Source organism: Engystomops pustulosus, chromosome 8 (assembly GCF_040894005.1).
Source record: "Engystomops pustulosus chromosome 8, aEngPut4.maternal, whole genome shotgun sequence".
Lineage (NCBI taxonomy): Eukaryota > Metazoa > Chordata > Amphibia > Anura > Leptodactylidae > Engystomops > Engystomops pustulosus.
Genome location: NC_092418.1, coordinates 79,798,872 through 79,820,408, shown reverse-complemented (window position 1 = coordinate 79,820,408; position 21,537 = coordinate 79,798,872). Strand labels below are relative to the sequence as shown.

Sequence of the window (21,537 nt, the reverse complement as noted above, 5' to 3'; positions counted from 1 at the left end):
GCCCCCACCAGATTTTGCACCCAGAGCCATAAACAACCTTAATCCAGCCCTTTTGTGGACACAGATGTCTCCTGCACAGAATAGTAAGGTACAAGATCTCCCCTGTTCCCTATCAGTTCCTCCATCCCAGTCTGTGATTCTAAAGAACTTTCTTTGTCTGTCTCTGCACCTCATGCTGCTCTCCTCCACCACCTGTCATCGCCACTTGATGTGCACTGTGCAGATAAGCTATTACACTTAGTTCTCACACAGCACAGCCTATAGACTTCATGTAACACTTTTACTTATGATTACTACCACTTACACATGTTCCCTGCTCCTCCATGTGACCGAAGCTGCCAGGCTGGTCGCCATATACATCCTGTATGTGCACAGTGGAGTGTTCAGTGGATTTACTTGTTTGAAACTAAATGGATATAATGCTAAATTTACGTGAGAGAGAACACAAGGCATCATGGGATCTGTGGGCAAACTAACAAGCCTCAGCCTGAGGGCATAGACTGACAGATGTTAGTTTCCGTCCACTTTACCTTTGGTGAGAAAAATTTTTGTCAAACACTTTTAGAACAGAAAATGCCATAACTTTGGAAAGAAAAGGGGCAAGCAGCACAAAGTAGGCATTGTTCTGTTTGTATTTAATGTGGGAATCACATATAATAATTATTAAAAATTATTTAAAATAATTATAGTTATGCTTTAAAGTATGATATTTCCTTATTTCCCATTCTGACAACGTGGAAATCTGAGCCTTCTTCTCTGGATTGATTTGCATTCCCTGATTATGCAGGATGAAGTAGTGCTTTGGATTAGGTGTAGGCTTAGTATGTAAATGTGGAATGAGTCATTCATTTATATTCCATCCAAAACTCATGGAACAAGAGAAAAATTATTGAAGCCTCCGAACAGGTTTTATCCGACTTGAACTGCCTATGTAACAGCTGAATACAGAACTCCCTGGCATTGTACAAGGTAAGACATACTTATTTCTATTTGTGCAGTGTCAAACTGGGGCGCCTGGAGATCACCAGTTATATTGATAGTTATATTGATTCTGAGGGCCCAACCTAATGCTATTTCAGGGTGATTTATCAGAAGTCTTCTAGATGATTCAGTGTTCTAGTTGTCCATGGAAACCAATCAGAGCTTTGCATTCATTCTCCCTCTGTTGTTTATAAAATGAAAGGATGTAAAATAAAAAATCAATAACTTTTTTTTATTTTTCCATGTACAGAATTGAATTAGGACTTGTTTTCTGCATAACAAATTTTTATTCTTAGTGACTGTATTTTATATTCCATGCCGTGTACTAGAAAGTAGGTAAGTGTGGTGAAATTGACAAAGAAACACATTTTTGTCATTTTAATAATAGTATAATAATTACTTGTCTGTTACGATTTACAGTTTTCACATGACACCTCCCCTTTACTCTTTGGGGCAGATTTACTTACCCGGTCCATGCACAATCCTGCGGCGCATTCTCCAACGCTGATTCGGGTTCTGCCGCGGTTCACTAAGGTCGTGCGCCTGATGTCCACTAGGTGTCACTGCTGCGCTAAAGTCTGTCGGAGTTCACGTCCTCTATCTCGGTGTATGTGAATGCTATTTTTGCGACACAATTTTTTCTTTAAATTCCGCGTTTTTTCCGAATCCATCGGGTTTTGTGATGGCCACGCCCTCCGATTTCTGTCGCGTGAAACCCAGCGTCGATGAGCCACAATCCGATTGCGTGCGCCAAAATCCCGGGGCAATTCGGCGCAAATCAGAAAAATTCGGGAAACCCGGCTTAAAAACACGATTCGGACCCTTAGTAAAAGTGCCCCTTTGTGTCAGTACAATTACAGCGTACCAAATTTATATTGATTTTATTTATATTATTTATTTACTTATCCGTCCAAGGAGTTCACAGAAAGTGCATTGTCCAACGATAATGCACTCTACCGCGATTCACTAAGATTGAGCATCCAATATCCTGCATGTGTCGCTTCCCCTCTCATGTATCTGTGAAATGCTGTATTTTTTGTTAATAATAGTGAATTAGAGAATGGGGCACATTTACTTACCTGTCCCATTGCGTCCGTCGATCTGTAATGTCCGCCGAGGATTCGGAGCTGCCCCGATTAACTTACAGCGTGCACCCGATTTCTTGTATGTGTCGCTTTCCTGCTGAGGTCCGCCGGAGTTCACCTTCTTCTTTCCGGTGTATTTAAGTGCTGATTTTGCGACACAATTTGAATTTTGAATTCCGTGGTTTGCCCGAATCAGTTGGGTTGTCTGACAGCCACGCCCCTGATTTGTGTCGAAAGCAAGCCAGCGCCTATGCGCCACAATCCGATCACGTGCAGCACAATCCCCTGTATGATTCAGCGCAGAACAGAAATAGTCGGGAAACCCGACACAATCGTGGTACGCGGACCCTTAGTAAATGTACCCCAATGTGTTATTTTGTTATCCTGAGTACATATAAGAAACTCTTTTGTGGAAATACCCCTTTAATATATATAGCCTCAATATAAACTGTGAAAAATGACTCAGTAAAGTTACTTGATATCATAGTTCTGTTGTTTCTAAAGGCCAGTAAATACACAAATCTCCAATATATATTTATATATTATATTCCACAGTCCTCATTATAGGAAAATATTTTAAATACAGGCAGTCCCCTACTTAAGAACACTCGACTTACATACGACCCCTAGTTACAAACGGACCTCTGGATATTGGTAATTTATTGTACTTTAGTCCTAGGCTACAATAAACAGCTGTAACAGTTATCAAATGTGTCTGTAATGAAGCTTTATTGTTAATCTTGATTCTTATGACAACCCAACATTTTTAAAATCCAATTGTCACAGAGACCAAAAAAGTCCTGGCTGGGATTACAATGTTAAAATATACAGTTCCGACTTACATGCAAATTCAACTTAAGAACAAACCTACAGACCCTATCTTGTATGTAACCCGGGGACTGCCTGTATATAAAAGGGTTTTGCCCATGAAAGATAATTCTCAAATTTCAATCCCCTATTGATGTTTACACAATAAACATCATTTTTAATCCCATATAATTATACTCTGTTTTATTGCTGTTTTAGCTCCTATCACTCAGTGATGGTCAGTGTAATATTCTAGAGTATGGGTGGGAACTCTCTAAGCAGACACTTCATGATTCCTCAGTGCTATGAGATTCTATGTGCTGACACTGGTTAAATTACCAGGGTACAGGGTTTATATACACCTTCCTATAGCTTCTAAAGAGATGAGACAGTTCAGAGATGATGAGATCCATGAGATCCATGCATATAACACACAATTATAATCACAGCTCTGCTACATATCAGCCGTAACATACACTGTCTCATCTGCTGTGCCTCCCTCTTCCTCCCCTGGATAAAGACCTGTAGCTTGTAGATTTTCTCTTCTCACTGTTTGCTGGCAGGAAGTCTGTATGTGTGAGATCGTTTAGGAATGCAAGGGTGGGGGCTGAAGGTAGAGAGCATCTCACTGCAGCATCAGACAGGAGAAGAATATGTCCTACCCCACCCTAAAGTCAGAAGATTAAAGGTCGGATACCGGGGCTAACTAAATTGTGTACATCAGGGCTGATAGAGACTTGGAATTATATCTGTGCAATTCTCTATTTTTGTTAATAACAGTAAATTATTAAATTAGAGCAGCTCAATGTTAACACTATTGCAACATAGGAGACACCATATGTAGCAAGTATAAATGTAGTTCTTTTCTATCACACTTGGCACTTGCATTGGCAATGTTCATAAACTCACACCAATTAACAAACTCATACCAGTCTACATAGAGCACAAAGAATGGAAAATTCATGCAAGGCATAGATCGTTCATGGCTTTTGACTTTATAATGGAATAGTTATAGTGTGCACATTTTGTTGCTTACCTCAATAGATTGCAGCTTTCACAATTGGTGGACTTTACAGCAACTTTGTAGGGCCATTGCTGTTTGAGCTGGCAAGCTGTTATGCTGCCAGTCAGTTCCCTGAAGAACCAGAATTAACTATGTGCTGGAGAAACACGTAGGAAGATTGTAGGTCTAGCTGTAGCAGACTTACAATAGGGCACAGATTAGTAGTGTGTTTACTCCTGTACCGTATAAAGGTTGTCTCATAAACCAAAACACATCCTTAGTATGGAAAGGACCATTAATAACGTGGTGGAAGTAACTTGCTGTGTGAAATTAGAAACATTTAGCTAAGAAATCACACAATGTATGCCTTCTCACCCACCTGTAAGATTTTCAGAGCAAAAATTACTCTCATTACACAGTCCACATATCTAAAAATCTTTGGGGCACATTTACTTACCTGGCCGACGGAGTTCACCCGAAGTGCATTGTCCGGCCGGAATGCACTGTGCAACGATTCAATAAGATCGTGCACCAGATTTCCTGCATCTGTTGCTTCCCCACTCAAGCCCGCCAGTGTTCACCTTCTTCTTCCCGGTGTATGTAAGTGCATTGGATGCGAGACAATTTGAATATTAAATCCCACTCTCAGTCCGAATCCGTCAGATCGTCTGATGCCCCCCCCCCACATTTCTGTCGTATGAAAGCCAGCGCAATTGCGCAACAATCCGATCACGTACAACACAATCCCCAGTTAAATACTTGTCACAGCAGCGCAAATCCCGAAAATTTTGAAAAGCCAACGAATGTGTGATCTGTGGACCCTTAGTAAATAAGCCCCTTTATGTCTTAAAACACTCAACGAACAACCCCATCATACCAAATATGTTTTACACAGTATAGGGCTTTCATCAGGTGATGTAGAAGCATAATCACCCAGTGAATCAATTTAAACTTTGTAGGGTAAAATACAGCACTTACGGTTAGTTGGTGGGCATGACACACATGTTGCAAAGTGTGCGTATTCCTGGAGGGTGAACTCTTTGGAACACCATAGTTCACTAACAGAGTGGTGTACGGATGCGCACAATGGTTGTCTCACACGTACCTATGTTACCAATAGATCAGGTGAGGTTTCGCAGAGTGGAGTTAGTGCATATATGTAGACTACCCCATAGACAGTAACAAGCATACAGCGGCTGTGCCCAGCCACACGTGTGGCACCGTATTTATTGCAACATACACAAGAAAAAGATAGAACATGCTCTATCTTTTTCCGTCTGTACGGCCGCGCACTGATATACCATATACAGTATACGGATTAGTAACCTCTTTTCCATTACAACAGAAGCAGCTGATGGATACCTAAAGATAACATTTTTATTCATCTGACAGGTTTCCATATTTGAACTGCCAACAATCAAAGTCGTCATCATGGTAGTCCACCTGTACAAGAAAATAACATTTTCTTTAGCATATCAAAGGTATATGATTCCATTCTCCAATGAAGTCATGAATTTGATTTTTTCTTATGTCAAAGAAAAAGTAAGTAAAACATGAAGTTATGTTTCTGTGTGAACTTTTCCAGCTCTATTATATTATGTTGATGATAGAGTAAGGCCTCTTCCACACTAGCGTTGCGTTTCACGTCAGGGTGCAATGCGTGAAAAACTGACGTTTTTGGCTGCGTTTTTGTTCCATTTTTCCTTGGAGTAATTAGCGTTTTTGCGTTTTTCACGCACGTGTTGTTAGCGTTTTTTTGCGTTTTCGGCGCATTTTTCACGCGAGAGTCAATGGGAGAATCGAGCATTTTTCAAAGGGACCATGGTTTGGGATTAAAATGGGTTATTTAATTAAAAAATAATGTCTTCTGATAAGTTGCGAACATCTGGGATCTATTCTTCACTGTTCCCCGTGTATATTATCTCCCGACAAGTTAGCAGATGTGAAGAACAGTGAAGAATAGAATAAAAACAGTGAACACAGTGAACACAGTGAACACAGGATCATTTAAGAGAAAAACACAGTGCAGAACACAGTGCAGAATAGATTACAGATGTTCGGCACATCTGCTTACTTGTCGGGAGATACGCGCGGAACGGTGCACCCAAAATAACATGTGAAGAACAATATATATCTGTGTGAAGAACACATTGCAGATGCTTAAATACATCTGCAATGTGTTCTTCACACATATATATTGTTCTTCACATGCTATTTTGGGCGCACCGTTCCGCGCGTATCTCCCGACAAGTAAGCAGATGTGCCGAACATCTGTAATCTATTCTGCACTGTGTTCTGCACTGTGTTTTTCTCTTAAATGATCCTGTGTTCACTGTGTTCACTGTTTTTATTCTATTCTTCTCTGTTCTTCATTGTGTTTTTTTAATTAAATGATCGTTCGCGAGCAGGGGAAATACTGTTATTCTGGTCACCTAGCAACCCTTACGTTTAAAACGCATTGCACTCGCATTGCACTTGCAATGTTCGCGACTGCAATGCGTTTTTGATACGTCCCCATAGACTTGAATGGGGCGTGAAAAACGCGCGTGAAACGCAAAAATAGAGCATGCTGCGATTTTGACGCGCGTGCAAACGAACGCAAGCATGCGCGTGAAAAACAACGCTAATGAAGAAAGAGCCATTGAATACAATGGGACAGAGTGCAATGCAAGTTCTGCGCGTCAAATGCACGCGCAGAACTCGCGCGTGAAAAACGCCAGTGTAGAAGGGGCTTAAATGTTTCTTCACCTGGTACGTGCTCACCCGGGATCCAGTATGAGCAAACAATATTGCTGCAACCATGGTTTGTTACGACCTACAGGATGTCTACTTCAAGAACGCACCAAATACACCCAAACACACAATGCCGACAACCATAAGAAAGGCACAGACATTTAAAGGGTAAGCCTTCCTTTTCACGTCTGTGTCCTTTTCACAGGCTGCAAACGCTGGCAATAATCTATTGTTTGCAGTCAATGGGAGACAGGTATCTTTATTTCTGCTAGTTTAGTTGTCTCGTTTTTGCAACTTTTGTTGTTTTTACGACTTTTCTCTGCAACTTTTGTTGTCGTTTTATGCACTTATGCAGTTATGCAGTGCTTTATGCATCTTTATTTTCCAGATGTTCCGTGCAACTTTTCACTTATGTATCAGTTTTTTTTGTTTTTAGGTGCAAATCTGCACCTCATCCAACATGTAAATTAGAATTATTCCACATGCTTTAAAATTATGCACTTAAACCTGTTGGGCATTGAAAGTTTGAGGTGTTTTTTTTAAAATTCATACATTTTTGCATATACTTTTTTAAACAATTGGTTACTTTTAAGGGTTAGGTCACAACTAACACATGCGTTAACACATGTTAACACAACAGTTGAGAAGAGCAGATTTGCCTAATTACATAGCTTTGAACATGGCGTTTACAAAGTGCAATTGTTAACATGATGTTAACCACATATGGTAATGCTGTGTTAACAAACATGTTTGTGTAACACATGTACTGTGTAAACAGCAATGTAATTAAGCAAATTTCCTCTTCCCAGCTGTTGTGATGAGTTTGAAAAGATTACCTGTAACCGCCGTCTCATATGTCGCCATCTCTCTGGGGTGTGACTACAGTGTCTCAAATCCAGAACTTGCAGTAGTGCCCACTCCTGTATTTAACCCCCCTCACATGGCTTTTGTCCATGTGGATTTGAGACATTTGCAGCAAAAAGTCTAAAAAAAAAGGCAAAAGTTGCACCTGCCAGGATAGGAAAAATTAAACATGTAAAAAGACAGGATCATACATAAGGTGCAAAAAAGAGCTTCCAAAATCTCAATTATACACGAAAGAAAAAAAAACAAAGATACATGTCCGGCAATGTGTCATCGGCAATGACAATAGAAAAGACTAAGCAGATGGAACCTGCTCTATATTATGCGGTTAGGGAAGTCAGCTCATGCAAGAGGCCATGGAAATCATAACCATGTGCAGGAGTCCATAACATTTTGAACATGCATGTTGGTTAAGGGTATACTGTACAAATATTTGTGTAAATCATTATTGTTGACCTTTAATACAATATAACAATTTTAGAACATATAACATCAATAACAAGAAAAAGAAGGATTTTATGGCACTCGTCAATCTTCTTAAAATCTTGAAACTTTATTCCATAAATACTCACATATACATTACAGTAGCATTAGGGAGGGAGTTTAAGATGCCGGTAACCCATAGAGGTGATGGCTTTTTCACGCTGGTTGTAAGTTGTTGTCCATGAGTTGTACCGCACACCAGTGGCTTTGTGTATTCAAGTGCTCTGAATAAGGACCAAATCCCATGGGCAAATAAAGATGTGGAATCCAGTCACACTGATTATGAATTAAAGTGATTGATATCTTTATTCAGCTCTAGCGGTTAAACAGCCAATTCTCCAGTGCTGAACCTGCATAGCAGTCATGTATCTCCTATACCTTTGCAAACTGAGTCTGATGAAGGTCAGAGTTTAACCAAAACATCACTATATTTGTTTGCTATGTGCGATACCACACAGAACAGGATCGAAGTATAATATCTTGTAAAATTAATTTTATTATTCCTAAAAATAAAAATACAGATCCACAATCCATTTGGGGGATTATAAACTACCCCTTTGTCAAATGGAAATTCTCCTTGGCAATGTCCTGCTGAAAGCTGAGGGAAAAAAATTCTCACATATGCGTGTAGACCAAATCTAGTGTTTATGTTTTTAGGTATTTTTTGTGATAAATTAAATTATGTATCTATGGTATGAAATGTAATGTTTAATAAATGTAAATCTGTCCTTATCTACAGGCAAAAGGTCAATCTCTTGATATGGCGTTGGATGTTGGCTGTGGGACTGGACGTTACACTCTTCCTCTATCTCCTCACTTCAAGAAGGTCCTAGGAATAGACATCAGTGAATCTCAAATAAATGTGGCTAAACAGTATAATACAGCAAACAATGTGTCATACATGTGAGTATTGTTGGATTTACCAATTCTGATGATATTATTAAGGTGGGAGTGGGGGTTAAAATCATTACTAATACCTAATGATTTTAAGATTTGATGTTTTAAACATTTTAGGTAGGTTCACTGCAATAGGAAAGGACATTCAATACAATGAGATTAAAACAACTAATTTTGTAATTATACTTTAAAAACCAACAATTCTAGTTTGACAGTTTCAAAAACTGTGTAAGCCAAACAGGGTTACTCCTTTATTATTCTGTATGTCAGGAGACAATTCTTCTTAATTGGATACAAAACTTCATGATGAATTCTCTTGTTTATGACATATAGTACAATACAGCAACACCCCAAGAGTTATATGGTAGATTTCACTCAAAATCAACATAAAAATAAGCATAATAGGTATCGAGTGTAAAAAGTAACGTTACATTTTCAAGTGCCTAACTGCTTGTCACTAAAACCGAACCAAAAAAAAATGCACAATGTGAACTGGAGTGCTACCCAGGCAGGGTATAATTACTTACCCTCAAATCCCCAAATGACTCCCACCCTTACATGGTCAGTCCTGTTACTAACCCTACTTCTTTTAGTCCCCACACACACACCTCCCAAACTCTAAGTCTTTAAGTAAATGGGTACTTAAAATGTAAGCTAATATACAATACATTGTTTTATAAAATTTGGCTGGACATAGACTACAATAAAGAAGTAAAATGCTACTGCAATTTAAACAGTCTATTGATTTTATTCCTGTGGAAGGGACACAAAATAGAAGATGGCAGCTGATCACATGTCCACATCACATGTTGTGCACCTACCTGAGCAGATCATGTGATGATCACTATGTTTGGCTGTAGACGGTTGCTTGCAATACATACTGTATGGCCAGTGTTGTGGTGGGATGTCATCTCAATGGGGCAATTTGCAGTGCCGTCAGTTACATACATTATTACTATGGTAACAGAGCAAGACAGACTGTTAGATAATCACTGGGATGAAAGCATAAGAGGGTGGAGATACTAAGAACTGAGATATCATGGGAGTTGTAGTATCCTGTGGCGGCCATTCTGGAGCTACCTCTACCCACTTGAGAAAAGCCATATAATTTTGTGAATCAATAAAACAAATCATTTAAACTCTATTAATCCAATGATTAATGACATTGAGTTTTGTTGTATTCATTTATTTATAGCATAATGGGATTTTGTATCATACATTCGCACTCCCAGAATACTCCTTAAATGAATTTATGTACAACTCCTTCTCCTCAATAATTTAGAGTAAAATTGTACTTACAGCACCCCTTTATTAATTAATTTCCAGTGTTCAAACTCCCAAGTCATTATCTTGATAAGAATCTTTTCATTAAGTCATGTGTAGCACCATCACCACCTATTAATTTATATACAACACACCCTCATAACTTATAAACAATAGCACACTCCAGGACTATGATAGGGCTCTGCAAAAGTACCCAATTGGTAGGATGTCATCAAGGGGACACAGAAAGTCTTATCTCTGTTACACTACTTTCATAGTTAATTGTATCTGTGTCTTGAAGATCCATACATAATTGATTTCTATAACCTTGTAACACTTTTGTCACAGCACTAAGCAAAGGGGGCCTAATACTGGTACATTACTCCTCTGATGCAGGCCCTGCTAACAAGTTATTCTAATACTAGTGAGTTTCCACTGATTCACTTGCTGGCTGAATCATATACTGTATGCAGACACTTTAGCTATTAATCAGGGGTCTACATTAGATCTACGATTATGATGATGAGCCCAGAAAGCCATTGGGCAGCTTTTCAGTCTGGTGTTGATAGCCTTTATTGGTGGTTGCTATCAATTGAAGGTGCTCGCCTCATTTAATGCCTTTTAAAGTATTAGAAAAATGGTCACACTGGTATTTATATGTCTCTGTATAGGGTGGCTCCGGCTGAGAAGTTGCCCATGAAAAATGATTCGGTGGACCTGGTAAATGCTGGTCTAGCTGCTCATTGGTTTGCTATAAACAAATTTGGCAGTGAAGCAGTGCGTGTCCTGAAAACGAATGGATGCTTGGCTCTACATGGTTTTTATCCAGCCACCGAGATTAAATATAAAGATCTGTCACACGATCTGAACAAAGCAATGTCAGAGGTAACATACCGGTGAATTTATGCGCCTTTCATGTTTCATGTATATAGTTTTATTCAACATTATTGGCATCCCTGAATACTAAGTATACCTTAAAAATAAGTCCAGAATCCTCCAAACATAGACAAACACTTTATAGAGACAAAGAAAATAAAAAACTTTATCTTTATGGAGGTATCCAACATGTAGACATTAAATGGATGAAGCATTTGGAACACTGAATACCGTCTTACATGTATAAATGATGTAGGACTCTTAATTATATGATCTATGATCAGTGGTGTAACTAGAATCCACAGAGTCAAGGGGCAAAATTCCTAGGTGGGCCCCTACCAAATTTAAGTTAACCATAAGTACACCCTCTGCCATATTAAAACTTGAGTGTATCGCTATTTTTTTTATTTAAAACTGAGAAGGGGATACTCTGCTATTGACCCTGGTACCAAGCTAAGGACAAAGAGATAAACAGCTAGTCCAGAACCTTCCTCAGCATAGTACACTTCTTCTGTCAGGGATGACATTGGAGAAGTCAGCGCTATGCTTTGCTTGTATTGCTTTGTACCTGAATTTCTTCAGTAAAGAAGGTAACTGTTCACTGCAGACCATGACTCTCTGGACCCATTTGGGTTCACAATGCTTAACCATCCCTTTTGGAGAACAGCAACATGTGGTGACACCTTGATGGTGCCTGGCAGATCCAGCTGCTAAACGCCAACTACAACAGCTTTTAAAAATATCTAAGCGCCTCATGACATAGCTGAATTTTAATGTATGCTACACCTACCTTGCTGTAATAGTACCTCCTAGAAGAAAGCACAGCCCCATTGTCTCCACGCTCTTGCCCTCTGACGTCAACAGCCGGCTCCATCTCATTTACATATTTTGTAAAAGTTGTTTTAGCAGCAAAGTTGCTGTTTCTTTTTGCACAAAAAACTGTTCTGATTAGTGCACAAATAAACAAGCATGTCAAGGTGGATATATACCATTAGTCAAACTGACCTTTAAGAGTCAGTGCGAGTCTCAGAACGGAAGGGAGAGGGAGAGAGCAGCAATGTTCCACGTCCAGTGAGGTATGTGCAAAATGGCAGTGTAATGAGTTTATTACTCCCTGCTCTGCCGCTGCTGGTTTCAGCTGGAAAGCAGACAGAGAGCCTGTGGCTGACGCAATTCAATGTAACAGTATCTGCCGTGAGCACTGCGCTAATACAGTCCTTTTTCTGTAGCAGTACAGCGTACCCAGCAGGTTCTGTTATACTGAATTGTAACACCCATGGGCCCACCTCTACCTGCAGGCATGGTTGTGGTCACAACTCCTGTGACCGTGATTGTTACGCCCCTGCCTATGTTATATGACTGAGAGGGATGGGTAGGGAAAAACAAAGTACAATTATTATAGCATTCAAAAACAATGAACAGTAAGCCATAGTCGGTAAGAACGAGATAGGGAAGGGGTAAAGAATAAATTGCTTCATTCAGTGTCACTCAAAGTTTAGCCGGATACAGTAGGTGGAATCGTATATTTCTTTCAATCAGAGTCTTGCAGATTGAAGAGAATAATCTACGTTTCTGTGATACAGAGGCCAAAAAGTCCTGAGCCACTATCATTTTGTGGCCTCGTACTTTCAGATGTGCCACTTGTCTGAAGGCTCAAAGGATGCTCTCCTTGGTCAGGTATTGATAGAATTGAGCTATCGTGAGTCGTGGTCTAGCTGCACGGTCTCCCTGAATACTGAGGAATTGCAGATTAGATTGTCTGCTTCCAACTTTTCTTGTTTTTAGCGTAGTTGCTCATACGGTTTCTGTACCGATGATTGAAGATTGAGTGTTTGCTGTTATTTGTGCTAGAGCATTTGTGCAATACCTCCAGTCTCTTATCCAGAAGTGGCATAATGACTCTTGTAACTTCTTCTGTTGTGGCCTGGCTTCTATCTGATAACATGTTGGCACCAGGGCTCATTGGAGGGGGGGGGGGGGGGGTTAGTAAGTGGCAAGTCCGAAAGAGTTTCTCTTTGTTGGTGTTTATGTTGAGTTCATCCTGCTTGTTTAAGTTTCATCTTATGTGACTTTTGGACAGACTGAGAGGTTGTTCTGCTGGTGCAGCTTTTATTGACCATCTCTGAAGGCTTTTCCTGCAGAAATGTATCCATGCCTGAGATGAATGAATGCTTGTTGTCAAGTTATCTGTACCCGTCCCCTCTACTCTCACCCTACTGCAGGTTGTGATGTGCAGGGGGTTTAAGCAAAGCAAGGTAAGGTATGGTATGGGCTGTATACTGTATGCCCAGACACCCAGTTGATTGGTGGCAAGTATCTCTGCTAATTGAGGCCCCTTCTTTTGGAGGTAGGCCGTGGTAGGATGGTCCTGGGACACTATAGGGGCAGGATGACAAGGTTGTAGCGGGGAGATTTCACATAAAAGAGGGAATTCTAGGAAGGACATTTCATACCCTACTTGAGGGGGGATATAAGTTTAGTGGGTTTAGTGTGGAGTACACAGAGAAAACCTTAAAAACAGGGCCCAAAAAAACAAGGCACAAAATGTGTTTTTTGTCAATTTCACTGCATTTGGATTTTTTCCTTAGCTTCCAAGTACATGGCATGGAATATTAAATACCATAACTAGCAAGTACAACCAGCCTTTATTCAGCTCTGTACTTGGAAATATGAAATAGGTATGGAATTTTGAAAGTGGGGTATGAAGAAATGTAAAACAAAATTCAAGAACTGTGTTCATAAGGGGTTTATAATATCTTACTCAGGTGTTTACAAAATAAATAAGAAGGGATACCTACAGATACAGATGTGTCTTATTTATTATGGTATCAGCCAGCGTACCGTATGCTTATATATATATATACATATATACTTATATTACAATTCTGTAATTATTCTCTAAACCTGGTCATGGTGTATGACATTGGTTTCAGTGCTTTATTTATGGTATGAGCTTGGTTCTTGAGTTGTATTTATGGCAAGAGCTTGTTTGTATCCCTGGAGCTTTGTGTTGGACCTATTTGTATGGTGTGAGCTTCATTATGATGCTGTACATTATTTTCGCACAGAGTTTGGTTGTGTATTGAGTACTCATTCTAGAAGATGGATCTAGCGCTTTATTTATGCATGTGTCTAAGTTCTTTGCGTGCATTTAGAGTTTAAGCTATTTTTAGAGCTGTATTTATGTACTGATATACTATATTCATATAGCAAATTTGGTTTTCACTATGTGACTTTGAGGGCTGTTTTAAAAGTGACACATTGGGGCTCATTTACTAAGGGTCCGAACGCCGCACTTTCGTTGTGTTTCCTGAATATTTCCATTTTGCGCCGAATTGCCCCGGGATTTTGGCGAACACAATTGGATTTCACGTGACAGAAATCGGGGGGCGTGGCCTTCGGACAACTCAACGGATTCGGGAAAAACCGCTGAATTTAAAAAACAAATGTGTTGCAAGATCAAGCACTCACATTCACCGAGAAGAAGAAGGTGAACTCCGGCGGACATCGGCGCAGCAGCGACACCTGCTGGGCCCACGACCTTAGTGAATCCCGGCAGAACCCGAATCCAAGTTGGACAACGCGCCGCGGAATCGCGACAGGACCGGGTAAGTAAATGAGCCCCATTATTGTGTTAGATCCTTGGCTTGCTAAGATTCTGTTATCTAAAAATTATTTTATTTTTAATGATCTGCATATGTACTTTTCCAGATGTGGGATACATTGTTCCAGCATCTTTATGCATTAAAGCTGCCATCTGCATCAGATCACATGTTCACCCAGTACCAAAATATCTATGAGGCTATTCCACTAACAGACAAGGAATGGTAATGTATACATATTCAATTTGCTGTTTATGAATATAAGATTAACTGTTGTCTTGCCAGTTGAGTTTCCACAATGTATTGATGTTTGATAATATAAAATCATGTGGCAAGAACAAGAAGAAGTGTCATAACGACAATGAATTGTTAACAATCTTTATTAGAATACATACAAAGAACAAGAGACCAAAAATATAGATAAAAACACTCAATATGCCTTGTAGACACTTGAAAATCTGAAGGCTAATAACTCTACGATATATGTCAGAGTTGCTTCAGGAACTCACATAAATGAGCAGAAACACAAGAGCAAGAGAATTGTTTTCGGTAAATGCTGTGATCTTCTCGCATTTTTGTTCATTTGCCCTATATGCAAGAAGTAATTGGTGCCCTCAGGGCATATAATGCATGTCATTATTTTACGGTTAGGAAAATAATAACAACTGTTTAAAAAAAAAAAAAAAGTATACTGGTATACACTGCAAAGACTCAGTGAGGTGAAGACAATACAATTACCATCACAAACCCCTCTGGCTGTAACAAATTCAAGCTGTGTTTATGTAAACAATTTTTGTAAATAATGTAAACAGATGATGAGATACATCACAAGTAGAGATGAACGAGTATACTCGTCCGAGCTTGATGCTCGTTCGAGTATTAAGGTACTCGAAGCGGCTCGTTGCTCGGACGAGTATTTCCCCTGCTCGAGATCGAGCATTTAATTAAAAAACACAGTGAAGAACAGTGAAGAATAGAATAAAAACAGTGAACACAGTGAACACAGGATTATTTAAGTGAAAAACACAGTGCAGAACACAGTGAAGAATAGATTACAGATGTTCGGCACATCTGCTTACTTGTCAGAAGATACGCGCGGAACGATGCGAACAAAATAGCATGTGAAGAACAATATATATGTGTGAAGAACACATTGAAGAACACGGGGAGTAGCACAGAGACACCGGGGAGCAGCACGGAGACACCGGGGAGCAGCACAGAGACACCGGGGAGCAGCACAGAGACACCGGGGAGCTGCAGCACGGAGACACCGAGGAGCAGCAGCACGGAGAGACACCGGGGCGGCAACACGGAGAGACATCGGGGCGGCAGCACGGAGAGACATCGGGGCGGCAGCACGGAGAGACATCGGGGCGGCAGCACGGAGAGACATCGGGGCGGCAGCACGGAGAGACATCGGGGCGGCAGCACGGAGAGACATCGGGGCGGCAGCACGGAGAGACATCGGGGCGGCAGCACGGAGAGACATCGGGGAGCAGCGCAGAGAGATCGGGGACACCTCAGTGGAAGAAGAGGAGCGGATCCCCGACAAGTAAGCAGATGTGCCGAACATCTGTAATCTATTCTTCACTGTGTTTTTCACTGTGTTTTTCACTTAAATAATCCTGTGTTCACTGTGTTCACTGTTTTTATTTTATTCTTCACTGTTCTTCATATCTGCTAACTTGTCGGGAGATAATATACGCGCGGAACAGTGAAGAATAGATTGCAGATGTTTGCATACATCTGCTAACTTATCGGAAGACATTCTTTTTCAATTAAATAACACATTTTATTCCCGAACCATGGTCCCTTTGAAAAGCATCAGGAAAGTTTGTCTCGAATAACGAGCACCCGAGCATTTTAGTGCTCGCTCATCTCTAATCACAAGTCAATTGGATAGATAGGTATATACTAAAAGCCCTCTCTATACAACCTGTCAGATGAAAAGGTTTGCAAGGTGTGTCAGTCAATAAACGGACAAAGGAATGCGCGAGCGGTAATGAACACCTAACTCAGCCAGGAGGTGTGAGAATTCACCCCATGCGTTACGTCACACGAGGTGACTTCATCAGGGGAAAAGTTGTTTATGTAATATAAAATCACATAAACTCTGACAGCAATTTGAGATGTTTTTTCGAAAAAATCTGCTTTAGGCCACGGACTCATTGGACATAATTGCTCTAGTGAATTTACAGCTACCCAGCAGCAATTTACATTGATAGAATAATGGATGGGTATTATATGTGCTGCAAAAAAATTCAATGCGTAAATCAGAATATTAATTATAAGCTGCACCTTTTTGAACACATCTAAAATAACAATATTCTTCTAACCTAAGCAGTGAGATTGAACTATTTACTCAATAAAATGTGAGTAAAAATTTAGCTTCAGTGCTTTTCCATTTTTGTATTTCTGTTCAAAGGGTTCTCCGTTCTCAGAATAGGGCCTAACTTGCTGATCCACTTAGCATAGAGGTGGTGTAAGGGTGAAATAATCGATTATTGTAAAACTGTTTCTTGGCTCTCGCACATGTGTTCATATATTATCAAGCAGTATAGACAACTATACGCCGCTATTGGTCTACGCTCTCAGACTGGGGCCACCACATGTATTTAAGGTACGCTCCCTTTGGATCTAGTGATGCAGCTGTATATGATTGACTTGATGAAGCCTTTTTCTTTTCTCTTTTTACTCTAGGGTGCCACAGTATATAAACACAGTGGTTATATGTAATAGTATCACTGTAGATATAAAGTATTACACACAATGTATTTGTTTCACTTTTGATATAATAGTAAATATATGAATTTGTGATAAAAAGAAAAAAAAGCTTGTATAACAGGAAATGATGTCACTAAGAAATGGGTGTATATTAGAGATGAGCGAACACTAAAATGCTCGGGTACTCGTTATTCGAGACGAACTTTTCCCGATGCTCGAGTGCTCGTCTCGAATAACGAACCCCATTGAAGTCAATGGGAGACTCGAGCATTTTTCAAGGGGACCAAGGCTCTGCACAGGGAAGCTTGGCCAAACACCTGGGAACCTCAGAAAAGGATGGAAACACCACGGAAATGGACAGGAAACAGCAGGGGCAGCATGCATGGATGCCTCTGAGGCTGCATAATCGCACCATTATGCCAAAATTATGGGCAACAGCATGGCCATGACAGAGTGACAGAATGAAGCTAGATAGCATCTAAAACATCCAATAATTGACCCTGACACTATAGGGGACTTCATGCAGAGGCAGCGGCAGCAGCGGCAGGCTAGAGAGTGGCATGGCGACATACCCTAAATGGACTCAGGCTTCAAACCAATGGGTGGCAGAGAGGAACCAAAGGAGGTGAGCAAGAAGCGCTCAAATAATATCGGTACATGATAAAAGTTTGCCAGTATATTTTGTGGATTACACAGCAGGGTGGCGACAAAGTTAACATGGAAGCCATGAAAACAACCCAAAATTCTGCCTGACACAGCTCGTTTGATAAGGGGACCATGTATGGAGGCAGTGAACTAGTAGTAGATTAAAGGTGCTGCAGTTAAAACTATGTTAGTTGGATCTTGGCATGGAGCTGGCGCTCCGCTGCCAGGCGAGCTTTCGCCAATCCAAGCCCCTGTCTCTAGGCTACTCCCCAAACAGCACTTCTAAGAACCTTTTGTATAAGATCAAGTGTAGTAGCGTTCTTATAAGTTTAGGATATGCCGGGTGAGGGGAATGTAAACAGATGCGCAAGAAGCGCTGAAATAATATCCCTAAATGGTAAAAGTTTGCAAGTATATTTTGGGGATTACACAGCAGGGTGGCGACAAAGTTAACAACTTTGATGTGGAATGCCCTGTAATAGCTCTTGGGCGGTGTGCCTTTTATCGCCTAGGCTCAGCAGTTTCAGCACCGCCTGCTGTCGCTTAGCGACGGCACTGCTGCTGTGCCTAGAGCTACCGACTGATGGCGCCATGCCCACGGATGGTAATTCGGAGGAGGAGGAGGTGGAGGAGGGGTGGGAGGAGGTATAGTAGGCCTTTGAGACCTGGACCGAGGTAGGCCCCGCAATTCTCTGCGTCGGCAGTATATGACCAGCCCCAGGGTCAGACTCGGTCCCAGCCTGCACCAAGTTAAGTGTAGTAGCGTTCTTATAAGTTTGGGATATGGCGGGTGAGGGGAATGTAAACAGATGCGCAAGAAGCGCATGATGCGCATGGAGCTGGCGTTCCGCTGCCAGGCGAGCTTTCGCCAATCCAAGCCCCTGTCTCTAGGCTACTCCCCAAACAGCACTTCTAAGAACCTTTTGTATAAGATCAAGTGTAGTAGCGTTCTTATAAGTTTAGGATATGCCGGGTGAGGGGAATGTAAACAGATGCGCAAGAAGCGCTGAAATAATATCCCTAAATGGTAAAAGTTTGCCAGTATATTTTGGGGATTACACAGCAGGGTGGTGACAAAGTTAACAACTTTAATGTGGAATCCATGAAAACAACCCAAATTTCTGCCTGACACACCTCGTTTGATAAAGGGACGATGTATGGAGGCAGCTATATGGACGACTTTTGGAGGTAGCAATGGAGACAACGTGTGGAGGCTGCTATGGAGACAATTTAATTTGGATAGTGCCTGTATGTGGCAGTCCCAAACATTTTTCAAACCAGAGGAGCAGGTAGGTGGCCCTCCAGTAAAATGGGATAGATTGAGTGCCTGTATGTGGCAGTCCCAAAAATGTTTCAAACCAGAGGAGCAGGTAGGTGGCCCTCCAGTAAAATGGAATAGATTGAGTGCCTGTATGTGGCAGTCCCAAAAATTGTTCAAACCAGAGGAGCAGGTAGGTGGCCCTGCAGTAAAATGGAATAGATTGAGTGCCTGTATGTGGCAGTCCCAAAAATTGTTCAAACCAGAGGAGCAGGTAGGTGGCCCTCCAGTAAAATGGAATAGATTGAGTGCCTGTATGTGGCAGTCCCAAAAATTGTTCAAACCAGAGGAGCAGGTAGGTGGCCCTGCAGTAAAATGGAATAGATTGAGTGCCTGTATGTGGCAGTCCCAAAAATTGTTCAAACCAGAGGAGCAGGTAGGTGGCCCTGCAGTAAAATGGAATAGATTGAGTGCCTGTATGTGGCAGTCCCAAAAATTGTTCAAACCAGAGGAGCAGGTAGGTGGCCCTGCAGTAAAATGGAATAGATTGAGTGCCTGTATGTGGCAGTCCCAAAAATTGTTCAAACCAGAGGAGCAGGTAGGTGGCCCTGCAGTAAAATGGAATAGATTGAGTGCCTGTATGTGGCAGTCCCAAAAATTGTTCAAACCAGAGGAGCAGGTAGGTGGCCCTGCAGTAAAATGGAATAGATTGAGTGCCTGTATGTGGCAGTCCCAAAAATGTTTCAAACCAGAGGAGCAGGTAGGTGGCCCTCCAGTAAAATGGAATAGATTGAGTGCCTGTATGTGGCAGTCCCAAAAATTGTTCAAACCAGAGGAGCAGGTAGGTGGCCCTGCAGTAAAATGGAATAGATTGAGTGCCTGTATGTGGCAGTCCCAAAAATTGTTCAAACCAGAGGAGCAGGTAGGTGGCCCTCCAGTAAAATGGAATAGATTGAGTGCCTGTATGTGGCAGTCCCAAAAATTGTTCAAACCAGAGGAGCAGGTAGGTGGCCCTGCAGTAAAATGGAATAGATTGAGTGCCTGTATGTGGCAGTCCCAAAAATTTTTTAAAACAGAGGACCGGGTAGGTGGCCCTCCAGAAAAATGGAATAGATTGAGTGCCTGTATGTGGCACTCACAAAAATTGTTTCAAACAGAGGACCGGGTAGGTGGCCCTCCAGAAAAATTAAATGCATGAAGTACTATAGCAAGAGCCAGTGGGCCCTGTCAAAAAATAGCCATTTTCCTCTGCTTTACTGTACAAAGAGGAGGAGAAGGAGGAAAATGAGGAGGAGGAGGAGGAGTGGATCAATTATTCAGGTTGAGCTTCCTTCACCTGGTGGAGATTGGAAATTCTGAGAAATCCAGCCTTTATTCATTTTAATAAGCGTCAGCCTGTCAGCGCTGTCAGTCGACAGGCGTGTACGCTTATCGGTGATGATGCCACCAGCTGCACTGAAAACCCGCTCGGACAAGACGCTAGCGGCAGGGCAGGCAAGAACCTCCAAGGCGTACAGCGCCAGTTCGTGCCACATGTCCAGCTTTGAAACCCAGTAGTTGTAGGGAGCTGTGTGATCATTTAGGACGATGGTATGGTCAGCTACGTACTCCCTCACCATCTTTCTGTAAAGATCAGCCCTACTCTGCCGAGACTGGGGACAGGTGACAGTGTCTTGCTGGGGTGACATAAAGCTGGCAAAAGCCTTGTAAAGCGTACCCTTGCCAGTGCTGGACAAGCTGCCTGCTCGCCTACTCTCCCTCGCTACTTGTCCCGCAGAACTACGCGCTGTCAGAAGGGAAATACTGTTTCAGCTTGTGCACCAGGGCCTGCTGGTATTCATGCATTCTCACACTCCTTTCCTCTCCAGGGATGAGAGTGGGAAGATTTTGCTTGTACCGTGGGTCCAGGAGAGTGAACACCCAGTAATCGGTGCTGGAATAAATTCTTTGAACGCGAGGGTCACGGGATAGGCAGCCTAGCATGAAATCTGCCATATGCGCCAGAGTACCAACGCGTAAGAATTCACTCCCCTCACTGGCCTGACTGTCCATTTCCTCCTCCTCCAACTCCTCCAACTCCTCTTCTTCTGCCCATACACGCTGAACAGTGAAGGACTCAACAATGGTCCCCTCTTGTGTCTCGCCAACATTCTCCTCCTCTTCCTCCTCATCCTCCTCCACCTCCACCTCCTCCGATATGCGCTGAGAAACAGACCTCAGGGTGCTTTGGCTATCAACAAGGGAATATTCTTCCCCCGTCTCTTGTGACGAGCGCAAAGCTTCCGACTTCATGCTGACCAGAGAGTTTTTCAACAG

At 41.6% G+C, this 21,537-nt stretch overlaps 1 protein-coding gene across 1 annotated transcript in view; it reads left to right on the top strand.

Moving 5' to 3' along the window:
• Positions 1 to 866: 866 nt before the first annotated feature.
• LOC140075452 (putative methyltransferase DDB_G0268948) overlaps positions 867 to 21,537 on the top strand; it is a 41,988-nt gene continuing 21,317 nt past the window's right edge. The window contains exons 1-5 of the mRNA XM_072121397.1: positions 867 to 969; positions 5,269 to 5,418; positions 8,696 to 8,859; positions 10,788 to 11,001; positions 14,704 to 14,819. Of these exons, the coding sequence (XP_071977498.1) occupies positions 5,308 to 5,418; positions 8,696 to 8,859; positions 10,788 to 11,001; positions 14,704 to 14,819 (605 nt within the window). The 5' untranslated portion in view covers positions 867 to 969; positions 5,269 to 5,307. The remainder of the gene's footprint in view (positions 970 to 5,268; positions 5,419 to 8,695; positions 8,860 to 10,787; positions 11,002 to 14,703; positions 14,820 to 21,537) is intronic.